Raw genomic sequence first — 25,463 nt, forward strand, 5'->3', positions numbered from 1 at the left:
TACATGTTCTGATAAATCAGAGATGCCGAAGTCCTGCTGTTCATTCACTAAGTGCCCATTCTTTCCATTCATTATGGAAATGCCTCTTAGTTTACTAGAGAATCCAGATATTCGTATGGAAAGACCCCTTCTCCGTCACAAGTTGAAACTCTTGAAACTCTACATCATCGAGATAAGAATATCTTCAGGATGCGTTGGTTCAGCAAATTTCTAAAGAGACGTGAGCATGAAGCGTTGTGCATCCAGGAAGTGGAGCATTATTCTTGGTGTGATCCTCTTTGAAGCGGCATGTATTTGTCAACGGTGTCAGCAATGACACTGACCTTATCATCCTACTACCCAGACTCGTCAAAGTGCTGAACTAGAAAGTGGGCGTCATGCTCACTGAAATTGTGGAAAAGATGGCTGTGTGCTGTGGCAGTTGGTACTTAAAGTTACACGGGTTGTCAGCTGCACTCTGGGACTTCCGGGGTTACGTGGCAACAGTCTCTACAGGGAGCTTCCTCACCTCTGTCCAGTCACAGTCCCCAGGTATAACGACCAGCTGCCTGCTTGTACAGTGCATCATTCTCCTTCACGTTGGTCATGAGGACGTTTTCACTATATATGTTATAAACATCCCGTACAAGACTTTCAAGCTCAGTGAGCAGCCATCTCGCACTATCCCCTTGACATAAGATTTTAATTTTAGTGCACAGAACTTGATGGGTAGCCACATATCGTATGCATCATTTTGTGACTGTGATACGGGAGGCAGAGGCACCACGTTCACACTGTACCACAGGAGCTAGGAGGCGCTCTAAATCGACGTAAACGACGAACGGACAGAAGTGTTGGTGAGAGGCATTCTTAAACTTCTAGAACCGTTTATCCTTGATAAGCATTTCCACACATATTGTTTCCTGGCTCTAGCAGTCAATCAGGTGTCTTTCTAGATACATGCTCTTGGTAAACGACTTGAGACATCTACAGCAAAAATATCTTGCTCCTTTTTTGTTTTCATTTCAGAGGAACGTAGGTGGGACATGCATTTTATCCAAACGTTGTGTTGCTTATCGTCTTCAGAGATTAGCAGCAGGTCTACACTTTTTGGATGTTTCTCGGCTAATATGGACAAGAAGAAGGGACCACCTAATTTACGGTCGACTTCTTTGTCGATGTACCACACAGCGTGTTAATGTTTGTCTTCTTCTTATGGCTTTCCTACATATACGAGAAATTAGAACGTCAGTGGACATCTGGTGTTTGTTGTGTATCTGTATGCACTGTATTTTTTGGTTAATTTCTATCAGTAGTGAGAAGCAACCATGAAAATCAATTTAAATTCCTCTCATCATGATTCTGGGCATTAGGACATGCTTTTTGTTAGCAGTATATACTTTTGAAGAGAGATGTAACTGGACCCCACAATAAGTTGATCAAAATCTTATGAATCAAGGTATGGTATACAGCTGAGTGTCTTACAGGACCCCCTTTCCTGCACCTCAGAAAAGTGACTCAGTATGACCGCTCTGGTACCGACTCACCCCATGACGTCACGACAGCTCTCCCCCTAACTTGGACAATGCTCTTCCCCTCAACAACACGGCGAACTCCTGATAACTCTGCACACGAGAAGGAGAGAGAGACGCAGTTGATAAGTATCTAAGGAAGGAGAAACAAAAATCCGTATTCGTATAACAATAATAATAAATTCTGGGTACTTACAAGTAAAACTGTTGTTGTGTTCACTACTGGAATACACTTCCAGCAACTCATCATCAGTGGGCATGTTTGTCATTAAGGGCATATCCAGCATGGGAACTGGAGGAGGTGTATGACGTCGGCAGGGGAATGTGTCTGAAAGAATACGGACAAACCCAAACGAAAACACAGGTGCAAAAGAACTAGTAGCTGGTGGTCGTGTCAAAACACCGATATTCGCATTGAGAAAATCTACAAACTAGAGCATCTCAAAAATAACAAACGAAAAATTTAATACTGTAGAATAAGCGATATCTGCCTCTGAACAATCGAAGTCGTCCCCCAGAGATCATCATCATCGTCATCATCATTATCAGCTGCTGGGTTCAGATCCCACAGCGAGTAACGCCTGCTCACACATAGAAAAGGAGTAGAACCCATAAGAATCACTTACACTACTAGCCATTAAAATTGCTACACCAAGAAGAAATGCAGATGATAAACGGGTATTCATTGGACAAATATTTTATTCTAGAACTAGAGTGACAGTGACATTCTAGACAGTCATTACATTTTCATGGAATTTCGGTGCATAGATCCTGAGAAATCAGTACCCAGAACAACCACCTCTAGCCATAATAACGGCCTTGATACGTCTGGGCATTGAGTCAAACAGAGCATTGATGGCGTGTACAGGTACAGCTGCCCATGCAGCCTCAACACGATACCACAGTTCATCAAGAGTAGTGACTGGCGTATTGTGACGAGCCAGTTGCTCGGCCACCATTGACCAGACGTTTTCAATTGGTGAGAGATCTGGAGAATGTGCTGGCCAGGGCAGCAGTCGAACATTTTCTGTATCCAGAAAGGCCCGTACAGGACCTGCAACATGCGGTCGTGCATTATCCTGCTGAAATGTAGGATTGCGCAGAGAGAGGGTAGAGCCACGGGTCGTAAGACATCTGCAATGTAACGTCCACTGTTCAAAGTGCCGTCATTGCGAACAAGAGATGACCGAGACGTGTAACCAATGGCACCCCATACCATCACGCCGGGTGATATGCCAGTATGGCGATGACGAATACACGCTTCCAATGTGCGTTCACCGCGATGTCGCCAAACACGGATGCGACCATCATGATGCTGTAAACAGAACCTGGATTCATCCGAAAAAATGACGTTTCGCCATTCGTGGACCCAGGTTCGTCGTTAAGTACACCATAGCAGGCGCTCCTGTCTGTGATGCAGCGTCAAGGGTAACCGCAGCCACAGTCTCCAAGCTGATAGTCCATGCTGCTGCAAGCGTCGTCGAACTGTTCGTGCAGATGGTTGTTGTATTGCAAACGTCCCCATCTGTTGACTCAGGGATCGAGACGTGGCTGCACGATGCGTTACAGCCGTGCGGATAAGATGCCTGTCATCTCGACTGCTAGTCATATTAGGCCGTTGGGATGCAGCACGGCGTTCCGTATTACCTTCCTGAACCCACCGTTTCAATAGTCTGCTAACAGTCATTGGATCTCGACCAAAGCGAGCAGAAATGTCGCGATACGATAAACCGCAATCGCGATAGGCTACAATCCGACCTTTATGAAAGTCGGAGACGTGATGGTACGCATTTGTCCTCCTTACACGAGGCATCATATCAACGTTCCACCAGGCAACGCCGGTCAACTGCTGTTTGTGTATGAGAAATCGGTTGGAAACTTTCCTCATGTCAGCACGTTGTAGGTGTCGCCACCGGCGCCACCATTCTGTGAATGCTCTGAAAAGCTAATCATTTGCATATCACAGCATCTTCTTCCTGTCGGTTAAATTTCGCGTCTGCAGCATGTCATCTTCGTGGTGTAGCAATTTTAATGGCCAGTAGTGTATAAACAAAAACACTATAGAAAATATGTATACTTGCGTTCATCCTCAGTCAAGGTGACCCTGATGAATGACATCACACCGTCGTCGGTAAACAGTGACAACAGTGCGGCGTCATCATTGTTATCCAACGTGCGTGGCCATGACTGCAGTCACCATCGTCGTCACGGATACCGCACGAGCGCTTGACTGCGATATCAGGGCTGGCTGGCAGTCGGAGAGGGAGAAAGACTCGGGTCGCCCCCCGCAGGGCTGTTTACAAAACCCTTCAGCCACGCAGCGTGCGCTGATCAGCAATTCAAGTCGCAGTTCATCACGCTTCTTCTCTCCCCACTAACATTACTTAACTTAGCGCATTGCGACAGTGCCCAGCGTGTTGGTACACATTTGAACATGCCCCTCACAACTTGCTACTACTCTCATTACTTACCAAGCGTGGACGCAAGGCAGCACAAACGGGTTTATTTCTCGTAAGAAGAAGAATTTCCACATATTAAACGAGTGGGATTGTGCTGTGACAGAAACGCACGAAATGGAATATGCTGGCTGCAAGTAGCTGCTGATCGGCTACGTTTTGAGCGACACATTGCAGAAACTTGGGAAATCATCTCGACAGTTCTCCAAAAAGAGTGTAGATGTCGCCTGGTAAATAAGAAGAAGAATTTCCACATATTAAACGAGTGGGATTGTGCTGTGACAGAAACGCACGAAATGGAATATGCTGGCTGCAAGTAGCTGCTGATCGGTTACGTTTTGAGTGACACATTGCAGAAACTTGGGAAATCATCTCGACAGTTCTCCAAAAAGAGTGTACATGTCACCTGGTAAATAAACATAGCTGACAAAAGAACTGTAAAAAATGAGCTCTGGAGTATCTAAACAAGTACAAAAATTTTATTAAGAAAATAATACTTGCACATATCTGCAACACAAGTAAATCCATTTTTCTCTCCAGCACCGTACACTTGCTTAAGGTATCGGACTGACATACAGTTGAATGATTCCAAATTCAGGATGGCAGTGTTCTTGAAAATTTCCCACATTCATACCACCACCTCACGACCTTTGACTGCATGACGCTCTTTCTGTGATCACATTTTCGGAGTGATGTCAGCATATCCTCACAGGTCATTCCTGTATCGTGGCGGCTACTGCGATAGTGGAATCGAGTGAATCACGCTACTGTCTTCCAAGACATGTCACATTTCATTGTTCTGAGCAGCTGGGCAGAAGTGACAACTGTGTAGAAACTTGTCGAAACACAGACTGAGTCGATGCGTGTGACAACACCTACATCTTTAATCATCTTTAAACATGAAGCGGCCGCACTCGTCGTGGAGGCCTCGCCCGTGAGCAACGATGTTGTACCAGGAGGCAGGCAGCTTGGACCCTGGCAAGCGGGTCTTCAGCTGTATCTACAGGTGTTTCGTACATAACCGCAGAGAATGAAGTCCAGGGTTGTAAGATCCAGCAATCGCAATGGCCATCAGAGAGGACCCCCCCTTTCCAGTCCTACAATGAGTGTGAGTATTCTTCAGGTGCTTGCAAACATTAACATCAAAGTGGAATGATCTTGGATAATGCCCTAAAATACCTTGACTGAGAATCTTTGCTGTTGGCCTCCGATATGGGTGGCGTGGGTTTTGTCCTCATTCTAGATCTGCCTGTTTGGCTTTTGAAAACAACATCACGGATGAATGAGGCCTCACCCACAAACAATACAAACTGTATGAAGTTGGACAGTACAGCGCTGTGAACGATACTGGACTGACACAAGCAGACATAGGGCTCAAATTCCGTTTGTCCCAGTGCTTGCACATTTCACCTTTGATTACTCATTGTGCGCTGTACACAGCAACACACCTCACCACGAACACGACACAAGCTATCTGATGCAATGGACAGCTGACATCAGGGTCAGTGGTGTGCTTGCGGCACAGGTTAATGCGCCACTGCGATGCTTGAGTGCTACGAGCCTAGTTGTGCACAGTAGGTCCGTTTGGTGGTCAGGTGTGTACAGTGTTTATCAGCTGCTACTGTTCGAATGCACAACGGACACCCGAGATCTTTGCAAGGGTGTGAAGAACTGCAGGCATCATTGCAATACATGCATTCATTCAGACTGACCGTCGTTGCTTTGAAGAATTGCTATGAGCTACATTGTTGTTAGGCGGTGTATGCTGTGTATGCCCTTAACACAATAAATATGCACTTTCTAGTATTGGTTCCCTATCTCAATATAATCTATTGTGGAACCACTGTCATCTGTTTCAGTGTGACCCAAAAGGATTGGGGACCCCACATACAGAGAACAAGAGCAGTTCCGTCCCACTTCCCTCAGACTCTCCCGACGGCACCCATGTCTGTGGTGAGCACTCACCTCCCAGAACAACACACTGGGTGATGCTAGGGTAGATAGAAGAAAGGAAAACAGAATAGGATAGTGCGAGAGGGACTCACGCACTAAGGGTTCTGTACAAACTCCCCATCCTGGGAATCGAGCTTCCCAATGATTTTTGCCTGTTATCGAGACTCTGCAACTTTACTGGCAAGATACTGCTCCCAGCAATACCAAGATCGGTCCAGAAATTCTACGTTATTTCCTCAGCCCAGCCCAAACAAACAAGAACAAGCAAGCAGAGGACTTTAGTTTACGTATGTAGTGAGAGAAGATTTAATAACACATTTCCGTTTACGTACTAAATCATGAATACAACATACATTTTATGTTTGGATGCAGTAATGTTCGTATGTTATACTTTCAACAGGTCATGAATACAATGTATGTCCAAATCGAAAACGACATTTTTATGTGATATAATTACAAGTTAACAAGTTTCAGATTTTTTGCTTTACTTGTACCGGAAAACTTAGTTGTTGCCAAATCTCACGATTCCAAGTCAATGGAGAGCACCCTATAGGTTTCGATGACTGAGTTTTCGATTATCAAAACACGAGACATAAACGGCCGTATCTGTTGAGTGGAGTCAGTTATAAGCTTACAGTTTTTACGCCGCCAAGGGTCCGTATACCTTTGTATGTGACATAATTTGAACATGATACCCAGAACGTATCCAGAGAAAAAGATTCCCAACAGATGGACAGACAAATAGACAGACTGATAAAAAATAATACGAAAAGTATTTCTAGAGTTATATAGTTACCAATTATGGATTTTAAGATTTTTTCCTTTATTTGCACTTTGAAATCTGGCTTCTTCCAAAATGTCATGATTCTAAATCAACAGGGAGCACCTTATAGATTTTTGTGAGTGATTTTTCAAGTATGAAAATGTGTAATTAAATGGCCATATCTTTATTGCATTTACTTAGAAGCCTACAATTTGTACAACGCCAAAGGAGCATAGACCTTAATAAGTGACATAAATGTGAACTTCGTACCCCAAAAATGGTCCAGAAAAAATGATCTTAACACTCGGACAGTCAATACATTCCTTCAAATCTGCAATATTCGAGACGTGTTCAGATACAGACAACATTGTGTTAGATGACGAACAACAAAAGCAAATTTTTGGCAAAAGCGATCAGCCAGGCAACAGACAAACGCTACAAAATTTTGAGTCAAACTGACTTTTCGTGTGTGCACAATTAACTCAGATAATGTTTCAGATATGGAGCGGCTGATGTCTATCGTTGCGTTTGTAGAACGTCATAACATGTGTTCAGGTTCCTCACAGCGTTGGTAACGAGTAGGATTTTGACGGATTTGTCAACAGTCTGGCCATTCTATTTTCGAAAATCGTTCAAAAGTTTGAATAGAATCTCCTCAGAGTTCCAGCCACGCCATGTGGCTTTACACGTAGGAACTCGACGCTGCTGGCAGCTCCAGAACATTTCAGTTGGATACATCGTCACGGGAGTATACATTCATACATTCAGACGTCTGTAATGTCAAATACCAAGAAATATCTGCACCTCTCTTATCGGATGTCACAGTTTGAGAAATGTATTTATTTAATAAAACCCCACTAGGCATCTGCTGTGCATTAATGTTTTTATGCCTGTACAAAACTGAATGTACTACACTCATGCGCTGGCAGTAATTTCAGTGTCATGTAATAGTGCTACATGTAACTGTATACTAAGACAGGCTGCTGCTTGTGGATGTTATGAAAGTAATTTGAACTATTTTCTGTGTGTCTCAGGGTAACCACACGAGTGATCAGCAACTCCACGGTTGGATTAAGGACATGGAACGTGTGAAAGACATGCTGCGCACGAAATTAACCGGATGGTTACAGGACTTGCAATTCGCCAGCAAACAGGTGGAGCACTACGAGGTGGAAGAAGACGAGGACAGGCCAGGGCACTTGATACTCAGGTATAAACCAGTGTACACTCAAATGTCTGTCGTACTCACTATGGTTTATTGGAGTTTATCTCACTTTTATCCATGGAAGTATTCATTAAAGTTATAGAAAACACAGGGATCATTTAATTCAGAATGGAGTAAAGAACTAGCACTAATAGACAGTAGTGAAGGACATGGTTACAGAAACTCGTGATGTACAAAGTTTTTTGACTCCGTTTAGCCTTCGATATTTTGATCGTATTGTGTCTTAAAATGTTCCACGTATTACGTAACAGACAAGCGGAGAAAACTGACACAATAAACGATGTTACTGCATTTACTAGAGAAAGTATTGATGGTTACAGATACTTCCGAAGTTTTCATAATTTGTGGAAACAATGATGTGGAACCTGACACGAAAAGTGAGCGTGTCCTCGTCCTATTCGGGACAAAAAAAAAAAGTTAAAAATTCCTCGTTTAAGAAATCGTCCACGCAGGAGAATGGTACAAACGTGCCGTCGTTTGACCGTCGCACAGAGTCCCGTATGGAAATCATAGTAATGAGTACCGCTGGCGTAGAGAAACAGCTGAAACAGCTGAAAATAAATAAGTGGCAATGCCTAGGTGAAATGCCAGTTTGGTTTTACAAAGGTCCGCAGCTCGTGGTCGTGCGGTAGCGTTCTCGCTTCCCGCGCCCGGGTTGCCGGGTTCGATTCCCGGCGGGGTCAGGGATTTTCTCTGCCTCGTGATGACTGGGTGTTGTGTGATGTCCTTAGGTTAGTTAGGTTTAAGTAGTTCTAAGTTCTAGGGGACTGATGACCATAGATGTTGAGTCCCATAGTGCTCAGAGCCATTTGAACCATTTTTTTGGTTTTACAAAGAGTAGTGTACGGCACTGGCCCCTTACTTAGCTTGCATTTACCGCGAATCTTGCGATCAGCGCTGAGAACCAAGCGAATGGAAAAAAGTGCAAGTGACTCTAGTGTATAGGAAAGGTGAAAGAACGGACCCACAAAATTACAGACCAATATCCCTAACACCTGTTTCCTGCAGAATCCTTGAACATATTCTCAGTTCGAACATAATCAACTTTCTTCAGACTAAGGAGCTTATGTGCACAAATCAACACGGTTTTGGTAAGCATCGCTTCTGTGAAACTCACCTTTTCCTTTTCTCGCGTGAGAGCTATGGATGAAGGGCAACAGGCAGATTCCATATTTCTAGATTTCTCGAAAGCATTTGACACGGTGTCCCATTGCGGGGTCCTAACGGAAGAACGAGCATATGGAATAAGTTGAGTGACTGCAGGTTGACACAAGATGACGTCGACAAAATTTCTAGTTGGTGTGATGAATGGCACGTGGCTCTTGCTGTAGAAGAAAGTGGATGAGTAGCAAAAACGAACCCGCAATATCCGGATACGGCATTCCAAGTGTCCTGCTTACCACAGTCGCTTCGTTTAAATATCTGGGCGTAATGTTGCGAAGCGAGATGAAATGGAATAAACATGTGAGGATTCTGGTAGGGAAGGCCAACGGTCCACTTCGGTTTATTGTGAGAGTTTTGTGGAAGTGTGGTTTGTGTGTGAGGGAGACTCCGTATAGGACGCCAGAGCGACTTGTTGTTCACCATTGCTCGAGCGTTTGGGATCTGCACCAGGTCAGATAGAAAGAAGACATCGAAACAATTCAGGGGGAGCAGGTAGATTTCTTACCGGTAGGTTCGATCAGCATGCAAGTGTTACGTATATGCTTCTGGAGCTCAGCAAGGAAGAAGACACTCATTTCGAAGAAAACAACTGAGAAAGTGTAGCCGGCCGGTGTGGCCGTGCGGTTAAAGGCGCTTCAGTCTGGAACCGCGTGACCGCTACGGTCGCAGGTTCGAATCCTGCCTCGGGCATGGATGTGTGTGATGTCCTTAGGTTAGTTAGGTTTAATTAGTTCTAAGTTCTAGGCGACTGATGACCTCAGAAGTTAAGTCGCATAGTGCTCAGAACCATTTTTGAGAAAGTGTAGAGAACCTGGCTGCAGAACGATCCTAATGACGCCAGCATACATTCCTGGTAGCGACCACGAAGACAAGATACGAGGAATTACGGCTCCTAAGGAGGCATATAGACATGCGTCTGTCCCTCGCTCTGTCAGCCGGCGGAACAGGAAAGGAAACGACTAGTTGTGGAACAGGGTACCCTCCGCCACGCACCGCACGGTGGCTTGCGGATTATGTATGTAGATGTAGATACAAAGGACGATAGTTGAGAGGAATTATTGGTTTCATGTCCGTAAATTTAGTGAAATCATTTTTGGCTTGATTTCATTTGGAATCGTGAGGTTTTATCTATTCTATTTCATTTGTTTGGTCTTATGACTGCACGCATACACTTGTGGTGTAATAGGTGGCCCCAGTTGGGTGTAGATAAGGACATTGACAGGAGTTTACGACGGCGGTGACGAAGCTACAGTGGGGGTGGATGTGGTTGGAACTTCCTGCACCGGCAGTGGTGGGGGCGATGGGGCGGGCCGTGGTTTGGGGCTGGCGACGGTGTTGGCGACAGAGGCAGCGACGCTGCTGGAGAGGGAGTCGACTGTGGCGCAGGTGGCGGCGACGGTGGTGGAGCATTTGACGGAGGCAGTGGCGGAGGAGCTGCCAGACTACGGCTCTCTGTGAGTGGTGAAGCAATGAAGACGACGGCGAAGGGTGGGAGATGATCGGCGAGGAACCACTGGGAGAGTCCAGGTGAGAGCTGAGGTGCTGGCGAAGTATAGTAAAACGGAGGATATACTTCGTACTGGAAATTTTGGGAGGACATTTTGAGGTTCACATGAGTAAAGCGAGTCAGAGAATATACTCCAGCCGAGAATGTGCTCATCGCGAGTAAAAGGGTGAGGGATGTTGCTCAAAACAAAGAACGTTCTCCGATTTCGTGTGAACAAAACTAGAGGAGCTTCTCACAACCGGAAAATATTGAAGCGAGATTTGTAGCATTCTTCGGGCTGAGTAAGTTCTGTTAAATTTTACCTACATTTTGGCAATGATGGCAGAATTCATATTGCTTGGGAGGCAAAAAAAGAAATATATAGCCCAACGAGGTGCTGAATTGAGGAGCTTTGACAATAAGAACATCATCTGCGGACGACCTCCCAAAAGAAGTGAAAATTTAAACATTTTTATTGCTATTTAGTAGACCCAAGTTTTCAGACTGACGTACGAGAACATTTAGCTGTAGGCCTACACCAAACAACCGTGTCGCTGACTTTTCCAGACGTTCACCATCATGTCTTCTCACAGCATAAGTCTTATATAGTGTGATGTTAGAAATAAGTACGGTTACCAGAAAAATTAATAACTGGTTTATTGCAAACCTAGCGACCTGTTACTCGTAACGAACGCATGGTGGGGCGCTTACGTGCTTGCCAAGCGAGCAGACAGTTGTGGGCCGTATTTAACCAAAATTATCTCGTGTTAGAGAACTCTGACAGAGTTCCGGCTTGGAGTAGATAAAAAGTCATGTAATCTTAAGATTTCGTTCGCATAATGTTCGCCTAACTTCTATAACTGAAAAGTTTTCCGCATGTTGTTAATTCGGTAACCTCAAGAAAATGCATTTTCATAAGCTGTACGTAATTGTCTTCATAATTTGTTGCCGCACATAAAATAAACAAAATGAAACGTAGTGCAACTCTGCCTGAACACACTGGTGCCGGTTCCAGACATGTCGCCCGTTTGAGCGAGCTGAATGACACGTGACACTGCGCGTGCTTTGTGTGCCGGACACGGCAGACCACACACACCGAGAACTCAGCAGGGAGCAGAGGTAGCGAGAAAAAGGAACCCTCTCGTCAGAGATTATGGCTTCGAATGTTTTGCTCGTTAAGAGCTTTCTCAGAGAATGTTCTTTTGCTCGGAGAATCATCTCCAGAGAACGTCGTCTTGTTTATTCATACGACCCAGCGTGTTTACCTTCTGTTGGATGTCAGTACAAAGTCTAAAACCAAAGACGCATGAGGCGAGGGCGTGGCCACAGAGCTCCAGCGGCAGTGGTGCAGCTTAGGTAGCGCACTCCTAGTCCACGCAGCACGCCATTTCGTGTATCTTCTGTAGTTCACGTGTCACCATTTACAGTCGGTCATTTCTAAATTCCTCCAATCCACTTCATTACTGGACTCGCATGATACCTTCAGTAATGGCTCCAGCACTACAGACCAAAGCCGCCTATATGACACTGACCCTGCCTCTGTACCCTAATTGATGACGATTGCCTTCCGTGGCAGCGGTCTGCCCCGCTTGTCGACACTCCAGCTCCATGTGGCGAGTATTTATTGCGTCCTCTGTTGATTTGCCACTTTGTGTTGCAACGCACTTGCTCCTAAACTGAATATGGCAGTCAGTGTTGTATCATTATAGCTGTGTACTACATTCCCAACTGTCCAGAAGTCTCGAGATTTTCTTTAGAGCTTGTTTCAGTGGATATTGTTTGTTGACTTCCTTGCTGCATTTCAATCCTTTCCTTCGTTGCCTTATGGAATGAACGGCTCCATTATGTTAAAAACAGCCCTTTCCCGAAATTCTTCCCCAACCAAATCTCCGTATACTGTTTATTCAGATCATTGTCAGTATGCACGTACATCCTCCATCTGGGGCGTACAAATGATGACTTCAATCACGGCACGGATTCTGAGTTCCAGCTTGTCAGTGGAGTAGGTGTGGTACTGTACCTCCAAGCAGAACAGCGTGCTGGTGTACGTGGCGTGGAAATGATTTGCGAGCCTTAGCACCATGGCACCACTTGTCTTATGGGAGGGACAGCTTTCCGGTCAAACTGGGGACCCAGACATCACACGGAACTCATTATGATGCAGCTTCATGCTTTAACTGACAACATCGTTGTCAAGTAACAGTGATAACCAAGGACCGTACTACAAGGAGTACAGGGAGTACTGATTGTTTTGCATTGTATCTGTCAGTATGGAAACTTTCCATCGTTGATGGGCTATAGGGAATGCAGTCGTAGATTAATCAGGAAAAAATTGTCTCACACCCGATTCTGAGGGCTCCATTCTCATCACAACATGTACCTGACACATGTGCATCGAATCGATGTACGGAACACTGACCTTAGAACAAAGTTTTACGGCCAACAATTTCTGTATGATAATTTTCACTGCCAAACGAGAGACCCGCACCAACCACTCACGAACCGAGACCGAGCGAATTCCTCAGAGGCAAGTAAACAAACATTTGTATGCAATAGTGAAGCGTCATTTTGTCAAGTTTTACGTCAGCAGACATGTACTTCTGCACGTCAAGCATAGCAGTGTGAGATGGTAGGATGCACACTGCCGGATGTAAGCAGAAACATTATAAAAATGCCAGAACTGATAAGGGTATAATGAGTAAAACGAAAGACCTATTGCGAAATAAAAACACATGTTTGGTATTTGCAAAGACGGATTTGAAATAGTTTAAGTCATCGCATAGCTGAAAGGGACTGAATAAGTGGACCTGCTTGACGGTACATTCACATTTGTCCATAGAGCTCTTCTTCCTGTGGGGGTTCTGCTTTCAGCTGTCATACAATCTTTACGGAAAATTATCGCAGATGTCACATCACCTAAAGCAGATAGGAAACTCCCTGGCAGGTTAGAGCCGTGTGTCGGATCCGCGGCGTGTACTCTCCCCTGCAGAGTGAGAATTCGCCCAGGAAGCAACTCCCGAGGCCTCTGGTCACTGCAGTGCCCATCCATCCGGGAGCGCTGGTCCCGCCAGCCGTGCAGGGGAGCTTCTGTGACGGCTGGAAGGCAGCGGCTGAGCTACTGGCGGAAGTAAGGCTGCGGCGGCGGCTCTCGGTTCCTGCCTGCCCAGCTCGATGTCTATCTTTTTAAGGACGTCATATTCGCCATTGACTTTAATAATTATTTGTTTTACTATTGCAGTTTCGGCCTTTTGAGCCATTTTCAAGTGGTAACGTGGAAGATTTTGCTTCAGCTCATAACAGACATGTCTACATGTCAGCGTCTAAAATCATTTATAACAAATTTGAACAAGTCATTCATATCCTTAACATAAATATCACATGTTCACTCTCTTGCAATGCATACAAAATTCTTCTTTAAAGAAAAGAGGTATTCTGCGGGAAGCGCTGCAGTTCTGCTGTTTGATGTGTCTGAAACCAGTTAAAACGATATAGCAGCACAGAACGGAGTGGATGATCTGCAAGAAATAGTTACAATCGGTATATCACTCAAGTATTCTGAAATCTAAAGTTGAAACCTCGATGCGCTAAAATGCTAAAAAGACCAATGGGTTTGCGATTGTTTGCTGTGTTTCTATGCATCCTTTAAAGAATGAAAAAGTTCCAGGTTTGTGTCCCAGTCTCGAACACAGTACTGATCTGCCAGGAAGTTTCTAATCCACTGCTGAGTGGAAATCCGTTCTGAATACTTGTACGTTCTTGCATAAACTATACATGCTAGGTTTTCAACTTTTAACCTGGCACCTTGTGTGCTACAGGCGGCCGCTGTTGAGTCAACGCCTGCTGCGCTATCAGCCGTGGAACCTCTCCTTTGACGACGACTTCAGTGCGCTGTGCAAGGAGCGGCAGCCAGAGGCGTCGCAAATGTTCAGTCTCGCTGGCGATCTGTACGCCATCCATCGTGTCTACTGGTCCACTGCACCTGAATACATCGATACATTCTACAAAGATGACTTCAAGATTGTAGGTAAGTTTAATACTGGGACCCGGCCACTTCACGGTTATGCGCTGACAACTGTTCAGTTGTTCGAGGAATGAGATTCAAATACCCTTCTGAATTTGTAGTTTTAGATCTTGCGTGATTTTGCACGCCACGCAAGATAATCTCTGGTGCTCTTTCCGAAGTCAGTTTTTAGATTCCTCAGCAACTCTCCGTCTGGATCTATGACAAGCTAACTACTTCATTTCGATGTATTAGTGACTTCTTCATTATACAGGGACTAAAAAAAGACTACGTACACAAAATTTTGAATTGTTTACAGAAGATAAAAAAAAACAAATTTTATGTGACACAAATGTCACAGGTGTACCCTCCACCTGCACGTGGCCCATGAAGGTTTCGACGCCAGTTATGTACAGAGGCTGTGTGATGTTTTGGAGACGTTACTCAAGTGCCAGCTGGGTGCTAACGATTGTGTAACACACTCGCAACAAGTGGGTGTCTCACAAATAATGTTTGCAGCCTCAGCCTAAGAGGCAACCACCTCACCTGGGGTGTCTGCCAGTGTCTGGTACACTGAACACCTCGTCTCCCTCCCGTAGGAGGCCCGCAGCACCTCTAAAACAGGGCCCATCCCACACCACTTTAAACACCGTCTCTGAACGTCAGTGCAGATAAGACCTTCATACGTGTGCGACACGTGCCTCATATAAAAAAGTGTTCCTTTTTATCTTCTATAAACACTCTAAAATTCTGTACATGTAGTTTTTTTCAGACCTAGTCTAAGGCTTTTTAAAAATGGCGAATGGTCTCTGCAACATAACGGCTACAGACAAGCTAATTTTCTGGCAATACTGTAAGTGGTGTAGTGTTCTACATTTCTCATGTGTGTTCCTAGCACGATACTGTTCGTATTTACTAATTTTCTTTGACGAACAATATTTCGATTTGTAACAGAACAGTTAATTGTATGAGGTACACTGTTAATATTATCCTTAGAAGTGTCAATACTATGAACTGTAGTAGGACTGAGGGAACACTGTATTTTCAGCTATCGCACCTGTCTGCTAAACAACTCTATTTGTTCGAATCACTATATTCTTTAAATTTATTATTTTACTCTCGTTGCTGGACTTTATCTCTTACTCGATCATCTATCTATCGTTGCACCAGACATGAAACGAGCTGTAATCGTTCATTTCTTTCTTTGTAACTGTCTGGTAGCTTCTTGTTCGGTAGGGGTAACTCCATTTAAATGAGAGGAAGGGGGGACAGTGAGCTTGTGCTGCCTCAGCGGAAAAGTGCCATTGTGTAACATCACCTAAATCGCAAATCCAAGCCTACAGATGTCACAAATACTTCCAGTGTGACGACTATCTGACCCAGTATCGCAGAACCACCTGACCTATCCCAGTTACAAACAAGACCACCCATCAGTAGGACAGAAAACCAGTCCAAGTTGCAAATTTTTATTTTTTATTCATTCGATGATTTGTTTCGGACCGAGACCCATTTTCAAATCACCATAACATAGTCGAAAATGGCATTTCCGAAGATGTCAAGAACGTGCAATGAACATTTACAGTGCATACAGGTAACTCATCGAATGAACAAAACCTTGGAACGGTTTTTCGTTCACTGATTACCAGAAGTTCCTGACACAAACTACTGCAGCATACTGGAACTTCGTAAAACCAACCATGTTAACTATGCCAAATGTACAATCCTAGCACAATTGCATCATCTACACAGCCTCAACTCGAATGATCTAATAAATATAAAGTAAACGCATTATTCACTACACTAAACTTACATTCCGCATCCCAACAACTACATGCACTGCATCCTCACCATCAAAGACATTGAATTCAGACCCACAGTTTTCTACACCGTCAGTCGTGCTCAACGTCATCATCCCAACAGTTTTTTGTGTCGCGTCCCTAACATGAAAGACATCCAATTTAGGACCACTGTTTTCCACAACATTCACTCTCTTTCAACGTCCACATATCGTCCAACAGATGACGATAACAGCCACAGTCACGTTCCATTTTAACATCCAAGTCACCTATTCCAAAAAGCAATAAAACTTTATCTTCAGCCACACCAAAACATCAGCTTAAAACCTATACCTAATCTTGTTTCACCACATAAAACATCAAGACAAAGCAGCAGCATAGCATTCCATCCATATGTCTGTTCCATCAAATCCACCGAGATCTTCATCATTCACATGTTATCTCAATGCTACAACTATACTTTAATGAAAATTGTTACAGTCACGTAACACAGTCCCAGTCACTCTACACTCTACAAAGCACAGATAATTGCTACAACATACAATCAGATGGTACTGCCAATGGGTGCTTGTGAGACATCCTGATACCAGCACCTCATTCTGCAGATCAGAAACCCTGGGACTGGTGGTACACATGAACAAAACACTGCCACATTTTCCATTAACTGAACAATCTATTGAAAAAGGATTCATTCTCCTCTCATCCATAACAACCACACGTTACCAAACAACCTCAACAAGCCAGACTCAGTGCTTCATATCTTAAAGATATACTCACTGTATCTAATGACTGCTCGACAATTCGGTACATACAATGTCACACAAATACGACCACCATATCTCTTGGTCCCAGTTTAAAATACCTGTCTATAACGCCACAAAACGAATTAAATATAGCATTTACAACACAAGACTATAAAGCCACACATTTTGTGAGCGTGTGGGTTGGTGCTATTTTGTCATTCTGTGCAACAGATTAATCTGAGATGTACCCTTTACCCTTTGGCCCCTGCAAGATGCAATTTCCACCCCCACACTACTACAGAAGTCAGACAGACACTCCTAACGTTCTAAAGAGAAATGCCTGAAAAACTTTCAGCAATAAATACCTTCTGGAGTCGTCCACTGTAAGGAAATGACACAAAAATTCACAAAATGTCTTACGTAACTAGTGGGATACTTGGGTACTGGAGTAGTGCTAGTTAGTGTAAGAAAAACAGGAAAGTAACGAAAATTATTATTCATTTTGCAAAAATTCTGAGAAATCACAATAGCACTTTTATTTATGATTGAACACGATATCTGCGGGTTCTTTTCAGAATGTGAAGTTACCTCTTAAGGATAGGATTCGCTAATGAAATTTCTATACAAAGTTTAAGATTGTTATTGACTTGGCAGAATGGCTGAGAGCCGCACCTACTCAACTTGAATAATTATCGGTTAGAATGTTGCTAGGTACGGTCGAGGCTGTCACGTGTGATGTGCAGTGAAGGGTACTGTTGTGGAGGAAATATGGGGGTCGCAAGAGCTGTAGCTGCGATGACTGCTGTCTGCGCCGCTCGCTGCCGATAAATAAGATAACTCTCGTTCTATCTGGATTGACCTTCGCCAATCAAACTCTCCCTACACCTTGATGAAGTCAAGGACTCCTATTCGCCCCTAGTCTATTGGCGTGGTACACCGGTCAGATAACCAGTCCACCGCGATGCCACTCAAAAATTCGCTCGCAGGCGTTTAACTATTACTCAGTCCGTTCACACCGCACAATAAGTGTGGCGGCCAACACAGTGAAGAACGCTTAATCGCAAGGACTCAATATACACTTGCACTTCGATTTGCTCTCGACAGAGGTGCTCTCCCAGTGAAGTACTGTGGAGAGACTTGTTCCTCGCTCTTTGAGTACATGTAAGAGCGCGCACACTCTCGTCACGTGTTCTCGCTCCAAGAGCGACAACGGAACGGCCCCTCTGCACGCCAGACGTGGAGCGGTATATCTTTCGATCTCTTCCATTACTCCTTCAGCTCAAGGCGTAAGAAATATCGTCTGCCAATCAGCATTACTCTTCTAAAACGGGAGAATGACGTTTTGTTTAAGGTGACCAATCCGGAAATCTGTAGTATCGGTGTTTGGCGTTTGCTGTCTCCCTGTGAAAATCTCTGAAACTGCGTGCTATGTCTAAAGAATCTGTAGGCTGGCCGCTCCCACACAATGTAGCGGAATTTGCTTTTAAGCCGAACACGGGGTCGTCCTTTCACTCGGGCTAACGCTGTCTGCTCTACAGGCGGTCACTGGCCGACGTAGATAGCTTGGGACCGGCCTCCTGGGGTGCAGTTGCCTCTCTCGAGCTAAAAGCTCCTGTGACCGTCGTGTCTGGAATGTATGTGTGTACGCCAGCCTCGAGTATTTCAACCACGGTGCGCACTTGCGATTTATTAGTTATTTGCATATCGTTTACATGAATTCATACAATACTGACTTATCGAGTTTGGGCTCGAATGAAGCGTCTTGATGTGCAGAATACGATTGTGAGGGCGGAATATGTAAGCAATGAAGGAGACCACGACCTCTTACAATTTCAGGAAATTCTTATGAGAGGCTGCTCATGACTCCATTACTTTCGACCTCCGGCAAAAAAAAAAAAAAAAAAAAAACACCTCTTATTTCCTACTAGCTCTAGTCAAGTTGTGTGATATCATACTGTATGCAAGTTTAAATCCCACAGCTCACCTACGATTTAAGAGTAGTGTATTTGTATACTAATCAAAACGTCATGGGACCCAGGATCAAACCTCGCTACTGCTTAAATTTAGAATAAAAATCATCAGTAATGATGGATGGGCGGATAGAGCTTCAAGGCACTTTTTTCCCCTGCTCCTAAAACCCTGAAGAGTCAGCAGTGCTCAAAGGCATGAGAATGCAGAAGGTAATCGGAACCACTGGTATCTGTCCACAGGACATGTGGCCTATAATTGAAAAGTGGTATGATGACTCCTCCATTGGCGAAATATTCCGCAATAGTCGCACATTCGGATCTCTGGGAGGAATCTGGCAAGTGCCAGGTGTCCCAATGAATTATGTTTACTGTATAGCTCCTTGTCTAGCACACCATGCTTCTTTTGTTACTGTAAATCTTACTCAACAGCATATCTCCATCTGCCTCGATAACTTCACCTCTTGGTGTAGCCTCTGCTACATCAAAATCACTTATGTTAAAAACCCAAGGAATTATTACAAGAAATACCACCAATCATTTCTCTCTCCCTAACTTCCACCATGGCACACATAAACATGACTGTGTGGTGGTACTCTCTTCAAAGGTAAGCTGGTTCGAATCCAGGTGATGGAAGAAATTGGCATTGCTGGTATTTCCCCAGTAATGGGAGGGGGAATTGAAGCATAAAGTTTCTCATCACCAGACCTCGTGTCAGTGTTCTGCATTACATTACCTCTCCTCAGTGTATCATGATACACTGATGAGGCCTGTGACACTGTTGAAGGTGACACATGTGGTGTCGACGATACTCGCCTGCAGCAAATCGTCAATCGACCACCGCAGAGATGCTGTACACCTAAGCAGCATCGCCACCGCCTATGAGAAAGAAGCAGTAAGCCACTCCTCCTGTAGCTTCGAGGCGCCACACACGACAAGTATTTCCAGCTCTGCCAGTGCCTGGTACGAGTTCTGCCAGAGTCCAGCCTGAGTTCTGTTCTGTCTACGAGGGTATCAACAGTTCCATGACGACTGCAGAGAAGCGACGAAGCTCTGCCTTCAGAGTGCAGTGTCGGCGTAACGTCACTCAGTCAAGCCTAGGCCAAGCATGCACGTACAGAGAGTCGAGGGCCAACAACAGACACACATTTGGCACAGTTGTAGTAAACGTTCAGTGCTCATCATCTGCAGACTTGCACTGTAATGCCGCTCAGCGTTTTCAGCAGCTCCTGTGTATTTGGACCCCAATTAATACCACACGTGTTCACGCAGCCACAGCCATGAGGAGCCAAAGATAAGTGTATTGCTTTCCAAACAATAAGGCGTTCTGATCATTGACTGTTTCATCTATCTACTTGTAAATTTATTAAAAGCATGACACAACAACATGTGTGTCAGATGTGGATGTTAAGCTCTTAACGCATCGATTACAGTCATGTACACTCAACAGATAACTCCGAGTCACAGTTCTCTCACAATGCAAGGACTGTGCCCAATTACGTGGAGGAAGATAAGCGCTTGCAGTAAGGCGGTGGACCTGCTGCTCCATTCCTCTCTGCTGACATGGCCAGAGGACTCTCACTTTCTCATATCTTGGAATAATCACGCATCCCCAGCTTACAACAAACTCAAATTAAGAAGACAGGAAACTCGACAATGTGGGGATTCCATCATTCAGCCATCCTCTGTACTTGGGTAAAACCCACTGAACGAGACGATGCTGTGGTAAGCTGTTGGCTCCAAACTTGATTTTCGACCATATTTAGTTTCTCTGCGATGTCCCTACACAGCTTAAGGTGAATGACACGACGGTTCCTATGGATGGACGCAGCTGTCCTGCTTCCCCGTTCTTACCAATTCTGGGTTATGCTCTAATAGCTGTTTCACCAACAGGACGTTAACCCCTGATCTTGTTTCTTCCTTCGTCTTTCCAAAAGCATTAGTGGCCCCAGTGTTACTTTCGCCAATATAGCTTGGATCTCAGCACTCTCAAAAATTTACCATTCCTTACAGTCTTAGAACACCTTGCATTCTGTATCATATTTGCAGTCTCAGACGCAACCTCTACCAGCTGATTGCCCTCTCTTCTGAAGTTCCTCAGACTTTGTCACAAATTGTAAACGTTCCATAAGCGTGGGGAACAAAAGCAATTTTTCTCGCCTATCCTCTGGATACCTAGGCTTCTGGTGCGCCCTCCACTTGCCACCCTTCTGTATCCTATTCGAGCGGAACTTCAGCTGGCTGGTTCTTCCTGTTCCGGAATAGTATGTAGACACTTACTCCTCCAACCAGCTATAATCCTAGCGTCTACGCCTCTTCAATATGTAGATGATCCCGCTTCCAGCCTCCTGACCACTGTCATCCCTCCCTCACACCTCTCTCTACCCACATCAACTTGTCAATCATACTTCCCAGCCCACTCCAACACCTTGAATACATACACCCTTTCTGGCCGGCACCTGCATCATACTGTATTACCCTCGTAGTAGTTATTGGGAACTGACTGCCAGTGACTTGCCAGAAGCACGAGCCTTATCTTCACCATAGCACCATCATCAACTTCAATGTACATGTGTTTATGTAGAGACGCTTTGGCTTTTATTTTTTTGAAACCTATCATTTTATTCATTCTCCCCAAAAAGCAGCAAAGTGTCCGAACCTTGCGCACCACACGATAATGTGGTGGGAGTGGAATGAATAACAAAGAAAATGGAGTGTTTACGACAAAGTCGTGCATTCGGCTTTTCACAGACTGTGCCTGTGTATAAGAATCTTTCAGAACTTATTCGTCTTACTGGGTATACATTTGCGCTCAACACGCCAATGAACTATATACATTGGATGATGTGTAGCATATCAGTATCACTCTTCTTCGATTTGTACTCTGAACAGGAATAGTGCTCTAGGACAACGACCATCATGACTTCTCAGAATGCAGTAGGTAAAGCCGTCATCAAGCTGAAGCCTGGTTTGATCACCACAGTGCTTCGTGAGCCATTGTCCTACTGCAGGTTGTGGTCATTCGCCGTCTTCCTACTTTTGAACTAACTTACCCAGTTAATAATTGTGGAACACAGTTAATTATTGGGTCTCCGAACAATTCTACAGTTCCAACATTTTCGATTTCCATAAATCAATGTAAGAGGTGAAAGAAGAGATAAGTGACAGAAGGAATCTCGGGAGCAATGCCTGAATCCCAAATCTCTGGAGTTGTAATCCCACATTCATCCACTCAGCAGCTGAGGCATATATTTCCCAATTGCATTTATTGCTGCGTTATTATCATTACACAAGGTACGAGTGAGACGAAGTAATTACATTTTTCTGCGTGTTTTTGAATGTATGCAAACAGAGTATTAACAGTAAATCGTTCATTGTGGTAAAGGTACTTCCAAAATCGTCAGTCACTGTATTTTGTTGTGCTTTTTCTCGACAATCTCGTGCTAACGAAACAAACTGGTGACAAATATGCTCCATCACTTTTTTTTACGCTGCGTGATGGGGTCACTAAGTTCTCGGAGGAAAGTGAAATATCACAAAGACGAGAATTCAGCCTGCATCCTATTTCTTTTTACAGGACGCCTATGGAGTTATGTCAAAAGAGTATATTCTATATGGACGTAGTTAGATATAAAAAAAATACGTATCCAACGGATCAGTGTATGGACGATCACACCTTCCTCAGATATCTATGTGTCTCGCTGTCCCCCTTGCTTTATTGCGGATCGTTCTAGTAATTCTGCTTAGAAAGACTTCCTCAACACTTTTCCATTAATCTTTCAGCGTTGAGCCACATGAGGCTTTATTATTCTTCATATTCAGTTATTTGCGTGGTAAGATCAAAAGTTTGTCATGACGATTTCAAGAGGTTGTTAAGGTGGTAATGTTGGGATTTCGTGGTAACCACTTTAATGTGGCTTTAAATGCTGCAGAACCAAATACAATCCGAGAATAAGTTGTTCATTAAGAAACCAACACATCTGAACAACAAAACGAGACTCAAGCTCCTTCCTTCTACAACCACACAAGATCCGTGACTGCCTTGTCATGGAGCTGAGATACTGAAAACTTATATTGTATAGAGAAATGGAAGTTCCCATTCGTGTAAGCTTCAAAAGAATGTAGTCCTAACAGGTATTCTGATCACACAATGGGCCACATAATGTGAGGTAGGTTCCTTTCCAACTCTTGCTGATAATGGATACTTCCCTTAGACAAGAAAACAGTATTTTTCCTGAGCAAACAGTGGTATATGGCACATTTATAAGTAAACAACACTCTTGAGCGAGACATGGCACAAGTCGCCACAACGAAGTACGGCAGGTTACAAATCGTTGCTCCACACCACTGTCAGATAATTCAGTAACAAACATGGGCCTAAATCCTTTCGTATTCATATTTTTTCAGTGTGGTCGTGCATTGTTGAAGAAGATGCTTTAAGTCGAAGCGCTCTTTTGCAAATGGTTTTCATTGGAGACTGCTCACCTGGTTAAGAGTGGGTGACACGTTTCCTCTCACTTTTTATTTCTTCCAATATGTGGTCTGTCTTTGAGACAGCCTGAAAATACAGGACATTTATCTCAATCAGGCATGGCTACTTTACGAGGGGGACTGAGGCAAATGGTCTCATCATGCCTTACATAGTTTTTCCTATCTGCGGATGTTCATGCACCCACGAATCCTCCACTAATATCTCCTTTACAAGATAACTGTTGGTCCATGGATTCGGAACTCAAAGACTGCAGTGCTGAAACAAAAATATAATTCTGATAAGATTGTTTTTTCCATCTCCAATGCAGGAATATCAATAAAACCTATTTACTTCCTCATTTTTACTATGTCAAGAGCGATACAGAGACTTCTTGGACACCCTGTAGATGAAATAGACGTGAATATTAACAATGATATCTGTCTTTCTTAATAATCTTAATTTGTGTTGACATGCCGCCTTACATAGTTCTGGGTAACTGAACCAGGGTAATGCGGGTAAACGACGCCCAGGCTCGTCATCCAGAGAAGACTTTGGATTCAGCTGCCTGCAGTGTACGGGCACCACCTACTTGCTGTCGTTTTCTTGCAGACGAGGAGTGGCAGCTGGAGGACAGAAGCCACGATACGCTCTCCGTGGGCTCTGACTGCGTGCAGCTGTTGGTGAACGCCCTGGACCACCCCACGTGTCCGCTGGAAGACCTGCCACTGGAAGCCGTGAAGCAGCGCGAGCAGTGCCGCGAGCAGCTGTGGGACGACGTGGTGCAGAGGTCGCCCCACACACCCGTCACCAGCTACCTGGCCTACACGCAGAGGGTAAACGTCAACCTCTGTCTGCTGGCCTGGATGGCGGTCAACTCGTACGGCATTTGTCAGGACGTCCCGTTTAGTATGATACAGTGCGTGCACGATGCTCGCTGCTATTTCGAGAGTCCCGACGATCAATCATGTCTGCAGTCGAACGCTACAGACGCCATCTGCTCTGTTTCTAGAGCTATTCTGTTGCTAAGGTGTCGCGACTTTTCCTCCATTAGGACTTCGTATAATTGGAGGCTCACTGCTTTCCCATTTGAGGTATTCCGTAATGATGACAGTTTACTGTATCAAAAATTCACAGAAGAAACACTGAACTACAAAAACAGTTTAACCAACGCCACCTTGAGATACAAGGATTTCAAAATTGACAGCTTGAAGCCTTTAGAAATCTCATTTATACTGATAAATATCATTTTCCGTTTTTCGACTGCCGGAGTATACATGTACCTTCCCCAGTTACGCAACTTGCCTGGAAAGATTTTCTTGTCCTTTCAGATCACGTGCATAACCCAGATCCTGTGCTCTGAGGTCGTGTATCGTATGGCAGGCGTCCCTGACTTACCTACAGCAGTTCTGATAGACAGCGCCCTCACACTTCTCAGGTGTATCTGGCTGAACTCATTCTGCTACCACATGTATGCTTGTGTTCGCCATCTCAGGCTTCCTGACCAGCTACTACCTGCTGAAGTAAGCCAGTTATTCTGTCGTGAGGTGCTGTGTGTGCTTATACCGTGGAGTATAGTATGTGTGGCAGCCGTTGCTTTGGAAAAGACGAGTAAATATTACCTGATCTACAGTCGTATAGTAGTCCTTGCAGGGATTTCAGTGTCTGTGGCATTCAATTTGATTTGTCTCGGACTGCTTGGATACATGTACCTACGTACTCGGTGCTCCATGCGGCAACTCAAAATTGTTGATGACAAGAAATTTGCCTCAAAGAAGCAATGTCTTTTTATGTCAGTTAAAGCCATTATATTAAGTGGAATAGGAATTATTATTAGAATTGGGTTCCACCAGGCTCAGGGAATAGCGCAGTTTGTATACTATATGCATCTAGTTACGATGGTGCAAGGACCAGTGCTCTTCGTCTGTTTC

The 25,463-nt window shown here is 44.4% G+C and overlaps 1 protein-coding gene across 1 annotated transcript in view; it reads left to right on the forward strand.

Moving 5' to 3' along the window:
* Nucleotides 1-25,463, forward strand: part of LOC126232136 (uncharacterized) — a 61,259-nt gene that overhangs the window by 18,652 nt on the left and 17,144 nt on the right. Inside the window, exons 3-5 of the mRNA XM_049942444.1 lie at nucleotides 7,718-7,893; nucleotides 14,374-14,582; nucleotides 24,145-24,562. Of these exons, the coding sequence (XP_049798401.1) occupies nucleotides 7,718-7,893; nucleotides 14,374-14,582; nucleotides 24,145-24,562 (803 nt within the window). The remainder of the gene's footprint in view (nucleotides 1-7,717; nucleotides 7,894-14,373; nucleotides 14,583-24,144; nucleotides 24,563-25,463) is intronic.

The sequence above is a fragment of the Schistocerca nitens genome, unplaced genomic scaffold (assembly GCF_023898315.1).
Source record: "Schistocerca nitens isolate TAMUIC-IGC-003100 unplaced genomic scaffold, iqSchNite1.1 HiC_scaffold_450, whole genome shotgun sequence".
NCBI lineage: Eukaryota > Metazoa > Arthropoda > Insecta > Orthoptera > Acrididae > Schistocerca > Schistocerca nitens.